The sequence below is a fragment of the Corvus brachyrhynchos genome, unplaced genomic scaffold (genome assembly GCF_000691975.1).
Source record: "Corvus brachyrhynchos isolate BGI_N302 unplaced genomic scaffold, ASM69197v1 scaffold257, whole genome shotgun sequence".
NCBI classification, from domain to species: Eukaryota; Metazoa; Chordata; class Aves; order Passeriformes; family Corvidae; genus Corvus; species Corvus brachyrhynchos.
Window position 1 is genome coordinate 759,953 of NW_008239119.1, and position 6,789 is coordinate 766,741.

Consider the following 6,789-nt stretch of genomic DNA (forward strand, 5'->3'; position numbering starts at 1 on the left):
TTATCAAATCGGGGATCAGAGGCGTTATCAAATTGGGGATCAGAGGCATTATCAAATCGGGGATCACAGGCCTTATCAAATTGGGGATCAGAGGCGTTATCAAATCAGGGATCAGAGGCGTTATCAAATCGGGGATCACAGGCCTTATCAAATCAGGGATCAGAGGCCTTATCAAATCGGGGATCACAGGCCTTATCAAATTGGGGATCAGAGGCGTTATCAAATCAGGGATCACAGCCCTTATCAAATTGGGGATCAGAGGCATTATCAAATCGGGGATCAGAGGCGTTATCAAATTGGGGATCACAGCCCTTATCAAATCGGAGATCACAGGCCTTATCAAATCAGGGATCAGAGGCGTTATCAAATCAGGGATCAGAGGCGTTATCAAATCAGGGATCAGAGGCGTTATCAAATCAGGGATCAGAGGCGTTATCAAATCAGGGATCAGAGGCGTTATCAAATCAGGGATCAGAGGCGTTATCAAATCAGGGATCAGAGGCGTTATCAAATCAGGGATCAGAGGCGTTATCAAATCAGGGATCAGAGGCGTTATCAAATCGGGGATCAGAGGCCTTATCAAATCGGGGATCACAGGCCTTATCAAATCGAGGATCAGAGGCGTTATCAAATCAGGGATCACAGGCGTTATCAAATCGGGGATCAGAGGTGTTATCAAGTCGGGGATCAGAGGCCTTATCAAATCGGGAATCAGAGGCCTTATCAAATCAGGGATCAAACCCTGCCAGCAGGTCCTGTCAGCAGCCGCGTGTCCTCCTGGAATTCTCTTCCTAAATCAAGAGATTCTCCAGGATTTATCAGCTCCTCTCCATCTCCAGGTCAGGGGAGCATCTTCAGCTAAGCCCGAGCCCAGATAAACCCAAGCCCAGATGAGCCCGAGCCCAGATAAGCCCCAGACAGGATGGAGCTGCAGCATCCACACCTGGATTTGATGGGAAAGATCCTCACGGTGCCTCTGTGGGGAAATCTGCCATAAAGGATTCAAAATTCCCGCTGCTTTCTGCCCTGCTCTTGGAGGAAATGAAACTTGGGAGTAAAGAGTCGGGGTCGGGAATTAACCAGGGACCCCGTGGGGAAGATGAATTTAACAGCAGGACCCAGCACCCACCAGCCATGGGACCTGTGGCAGCCTGACAGAAGGAGCGTGAAAAATACACCTCAATATCACATTTGGTTTGCCCAATCATCAGGAAATCCTGACTTTCTCCCAGGATTCCCACCGTGGATGATTTTCCTGCCAGCCTGAGTCAATGTGAAAAAATGTCCTTTGTTTGTTGCTAGTTTTGAACCTTCCTCCAAATTACTTGCAGTCCGAGGGTCTCTGTCAGTGGAAAAGCTGAGTGCTGGTGTGTGCTGGGTTTGGGAAAGGGTCGGAGCCTCCGGATCCCGGCAGGGCTGGCACTGCTCTGCCGTGTGAGGGGAGCTGTGAGCAGGTGGAGTTCTGCTGCCTCCCACAGCTGAATCCTGCCCTGATCTTCTGAGGGAAACTCAGAAATTTTGCTTTTCAAGGTCAAACCTTGTCCTCATTTTAACCAGCAGCTTTCCCTGTGAATTGCTGACATTCTGGATCCCATTTTCTTCGGTCAGACAGAAATCCCCCGTGTTCTCCTGACACGATTTATTCCTGGTGCACTCAGACACCCGAGCATTCCCAAGCATCCCCAGCTATTCCCAGCTCCAGGCAAGCCTTTCCTGGCGATCCCACGGCTAATGAGGGAGCGATGGCTCATCCTGCCCCTGGAACGCGATGGTCCAGCAGCGCTCCAAGGAGAATCGGGCAGGGAGCTGGATAAAGCCCTGGATCTGCTCAGCAATTTGCCAATTTATTTGCTGTTCTTCCCCAAAAAACAAGGTGGAAGTAATTGGGCTCCCTGCGGGGTTTGAGGAAGGTGGGAGCAGGTTTTTCTCAGAGCTCCTGTGGAAACAAATTGTGCTTTTCCCTGGCCCGGGGTGACGTTTGCTGCACAAAGCACAGCGAGAGCCAAGCTCCGTGTGATGCTTCGGGATGCTGACAACCGGATTTGCGCGAGGATTTGTTGGATTTCTGCTGTGGGAAGGAGCAAGGACCGTGTCTGGTGTTTCTGGAAGCTTCTCCCTCAATCCCTGCATGACCTGTTCCTCCTCCCAGGCTGGGGATGGGGTCACCCTGAGCAGAAGGGAAAGGCTGGCTGGACTTCAAGGAGTAGGAAAAAAGGGAAAAAATAACCAGGGACCCAAGAATACAAATGGTTGTGGCGTTTTCCACCCCGTGGAGGCACTGAAAAGCCACCCAGGCATGGTCCTGGGCAGCCCCAGTGGAGCACAAGGTGAGCTCCAGACACCCCTTCCAGCGCCTTTCTGTGATTCTGGATCAGCTCTGAAGTGGAAGGGAAGAGGGAAAAGCAAGGAGGGATTTCCTTTTTCCCCCTTTTTTTACTGCCTCAGATAAATCATTCCAAAGCCCACTGCTCTCCACTTTTCCAGCTGTCCAGGAAAGGAGGCTTCAGGGAATTCCAGGATCGTTTGTAGCACACAGCCAGAGGTGACAGGGAACAGCAAGGGCTGGGGGGTGGCTGGCAGCAGGAAGAAAAAGCACGAGGAAAGGGGATACGGAACGGTGTGGAAGAGATTCCGGAGATGAGGATCCAGCATTTCCATGGACAGCTCAGTGGAAACGTCTCTCCGATCTACAGGAGTGGCCAGAGGTGTGTGGAAAAGCCAGGCTGAGTTAAGAACAAAACCAGGGACTGAGACTGAAAGTGTTACAAGGAGTGTCGCATTTCCTGTCACTAAGTCCCAAAGATGAGCTTTGTTTGCGAGAAGAATGGAGAGGTTTGAACCTCTCCGAGGATTCCAAGAAGAATTGAGAGGTTTGAACCTCCCAAAAGGTTTCCAGAATTGGGAGCTTTGAACCTCCCAGAGGTCTTCAAGAGTTGAAGGGTTGGAACCTCACAGAGGATTGCAAGAAGAATTGAGAGGTGTGAACTTCCCAGAGGTTTTCAAGCAGAAATTGAGCAGTTTGAACCTGAAGGAGAATTTAAAGGACAGAGAGGTTGGAACCTCCCAGAAGTTTTCAATACTTGAGAGGTGTGAACTTCCCAGAGGTGTAAACTTCCCAGAGGTGTTCAAGCCTCCCACAGGTTTTCCACCTGCGACAATCAACCCCCACGCGTCCACACCCAAACAAAGCCCGGAGAAAATCACCTTTCTGCCTTTTCCAACCGCTCCACGATGGATGCCAAGCACCGAGCTGGACGAACCAGACCCTTTCCTTGCCTCCTTACCTTTTTGAAGTTGGGCGCGCTGCCCCTGCTGCCCTCGGCGGCGCTGAAGGCGCGGCTGATGGCGAACTGGATGGCCAGGCCGGTCATGGTGCCCGTGGAGAGGGGCTGGATCCTGCGCACGGCCTGCAGCAGCGCCGCCTTGCTCTGGTGGCTCTGCAGGGAGACCTCGCTGCGCACGGCGCTGGCGAAGTTGACGATGCCCACGCGGGTGGCGTTGGGGCCCACGTCCAGCGCCTCGATCACGCGCGACACGAACACCTTGATCTTCTCGAACTCGTGCGGCCGCACGCTGCGCGAGCTGTCGATGATGAACACCAGGTCCGTGGGCTTGGTCCTGCACAGGGTGCCTGGGGACGGCAGGGACGGAGGAGACATCAAAGGGGGAGGAGGGAGGAGTGTCCCAGGAGGGAGAGAACGGCGCTGTTGCACAGAGGAGCTGTGAGATTCAGACCTTCCTCTGTTTCACAATTTAACTGAGTATTTTAAATGCTTTTTGCTTTTCTAGGGAAGCCCCTGTAGGAAGGCAGAGTTCCTGGGGGGTGACACGGGCTTGTGATGAGCAGGGTGTCCCTTGTCACCTCAGGATGTCACTGAGGGCTGCGGGAACCTCATCCACCTACGGCAGAGCAGAGAGAGGGAGGCAGGGAGGGATAAAGGTGTGGAGTGACAGCATGGAGAGAAGGAAGGAGGGAGGGAAGACGGGAAGGAGGGAGGGATAAAGCTGTGAAATGACGGAAGGAAGGAATTCAAAAGGAATTCGGAAGGAATTCGGAAGGAAGGAATTCGGAATGAAGGAATTCGGAAGGAAGGAAGGAAGGAATTCGGAAGGAAGGAAGGAATTCGGAAGGAAGGAATTCGGAAGGAAGGAATTCAGAGGGAAGGAAGGAAGGAAGGAAGGAAGGAAGGAAGGAAGGAAGGAAGGAAGGACGGACAACACTGAGGGGAGGAAGGAGGGAGGGAAGGAGGGATAAAGCTGTGGACTGAAACCTGAGCTGCATTTCTGCATCCAGAAAAAAGCTGGAAAGGCGTTACTGCACCTCAGAGCTGGATAACCGATCCCACGGATATCAATTAACGGGAACGGGGCCAGAGCCAGGCGTGCCACTCAGCGATCAGCTGGGGTTGGGAACAACATTCCCAGGTGAAGCCCCCAGCACAGCAGGAGCCAGACCCCTGTGCAGCAATAATAAAATCTGTAACACAGCACAGAGCTGGTTCATGTCTGTGAGGGGAAAACAACAGAGAAATCTGGAACCCATAACTGATAATTAATAACTGATAACTAATAATTGATAATTAATAATTGATAATTATTCTCTACAGCCCCATGAATACCCACAGTGAAAAGGAGATGCTATAAACAGGAAGCATCAGCAATGCAACAAGCTGAATTATTATTATTATTATTATTATTATTATTTTAATTTTTTGCTTTCAAACCATTTTCCACCTTCATTTTCAGCTGTGGCAAGACATAAAAGAAGGCCTGGTGGTTTGTACGATTTCCTGAATGAACTGCCCCATTTCCCCCAGCAGATCTGTGGCATCCAGTTCTTTCCGATGCTTTTTCCCTCTCATTCCCTGTCTCTATCAGGCCACCAAGTGCTCTGGTAACATTTGATTTCTGCGGGGCCCAGGGAGTTCCTGTCACAAAGGAGGTTCCTGTGGACAGATTTTCAAATGGGAGCTTTTGGGCCAACAGATCTGCTCCAAATGGTGACAGAAATATTACAGACAGTCCTCAGCGTGAGATCTAAGGGGGCTTTCAGTCGTTGGGACAGATAAAAATAAATACCCTGCAATGGATCCCTAAAGGAAATAATCAGGTTTGTGTCCTGAGGGGCACCGAGGATGAATCTGAAGGGGGAAGCAGGTCAGGCAGGGGTCACTTTATCAGGAGCTGGAATTTCCACTAAAATCCAATCTAACCTTTCCCCACATGGATGAATTTCATTCCCCCCCCTCCCCTTAATTCATTGCAGAGGAAGGAAAATTCCCTTGGAGATCCATCTGCAGCACTGGAAATCCCTTTTCCAGGGGTTCCTTGTTCCCACAGGTGAGAAATGGAGGTCCAGGGAAAGGCTCAAAGCCCCACAATTAATTCCTCCAGATAGAAAACACAAATCCCCCTTTGTGCTGATGAATCACCTCTGGATTTAGTGACAAACCCAGCAGGAAAAGTGATTTTATTTCCCTAAGAACAGCTGGAGCCAATAGAAATTTTGAGGTCTATCTATTTTATTTATTTCTGCTCGGTAGTTTTGCCCTGAATAACATTTTAAACCTCTTTTTATGGGAGTGGAGTCTATTCCAGAGAAGTGAAGGGGAAAGAAGGGGTATCAGGTGGGAGATTTGTGGGATTTCAGCCACAGCCAGGCCCTGTTTGCTCCAGGAGGTGACAGTCACTTGCTCTGATTGACACCTTGACTCAGCACAGTTTAGTTTAAACTTGAATTAAACCAGAAATAAAATCTTCCCCTACATTTACAAATATCCGCACTAGGAATTTTTCAGGAACAGCTGAATTCACGCCTGGATTTAGCCGAAAATCCCCCTCGGGGCATCTTTGCCGTATCCATTAAACCACCGGGAAAGCAGCGCAGTAAGCCAGGACTAGAGGGGTTTGTTTTAGAGCAGGGCTGAGCTCAGCCACGGCTCCGTTCCATTTCCCAACTCTGCCCAGCAAAGAGAAGCCTCCTTCCCCAAATCCCGGAGGAGAAAGGGCTCAGCTGATCCCAACTCCCCCCTCCCTCAGCCCCAGGCGCCTCTGCAGTCACTGTCACACCTGCACAGCTGAGGCTGCCCGTGGCTGTGTGAGGGGCGGTATCATCATCATCATCACCATCAGACCATCAAATATCTGTAATTCCCACAAGTTTGGCCTTGGAGCCGAGTTTGCCTCTCCTGCAGAGGCTTCTCCAGGCTGCCTGGAGCCTGAGGAAGGGCAGAGATGCTCCTGAGGACCAGACCCTCCCTTCCCTGGGTGTCCAGCCCTTCCCTGGGTGTCCAGCCCTTTCCCAGGTGTCCAGCCCTTGCTGGCACTCATTCCAGGCTGGCATTTAGAGCCCGTGCAGCTCACCTGCTCCTGGCTGCCCTACTCCCTACCAGGAATGTCAAACAGAGCAGGATTTTGCTCAGGAGCAGACGAAGAAAACCCGGGGCAAGTCCCGTTCCCAGCACCCGACCCGGACCTTCCCTTCGTAGGGACAAAGCAGCTCCTGCTCCAGCTCCCAGCCAGAGCAGCCCTCGTGGAGCTGGAGAGGGGAGGGAAGGGACAGCAGAGCCCTTGTCCCACCTGGGCCTCCTCCAGCCCCAAGAGGTGTCCCGGGGCCACCTGCGCTGTCCCCGCAGGAGCCAACCCAACTCCAGGGGCACACTGGACACAGCTCCTGTGCCTCCCTGGCTCTCGCTGGGTTTTCTCGCCTCCTTCCCCCTCCCAGCGCCAGGCAGGAGGCACAGGGGACGCCCAGCTCCCCCCCCAGCTCCCCCCCAGCACCCCCGGCTC

The 6,789-nt window shown here is 52.1% G+C and overlaps 1 protein-coding gene across 1 annotated transcript in view; it reads right to left on the minus strand.

Moving 5' to 3' along the window:
- The window catches only part of MATN1 (matrilin 1, cartilage matrix protein), a 14,184-nt gene extending 10,237 nt beyond the window's left edge, over positions 1-3,947 (minus strand). Inside the window, exon 1 of the mRNA XM_017739956.1 lies at positions 3,285-3,947. Coding sequence (XP_017595445.1) covers positions 3,285-3,659 — 375 coding nt within the window. The 5' untranslated portion in view covers positions 3,660-3,947. The remainder of the gene's footprint in view (positions 1-3,284) is intronic.
- Between the last annotated feature and the right edge of the window lie 2,842 nt (positions 3,948-6,789).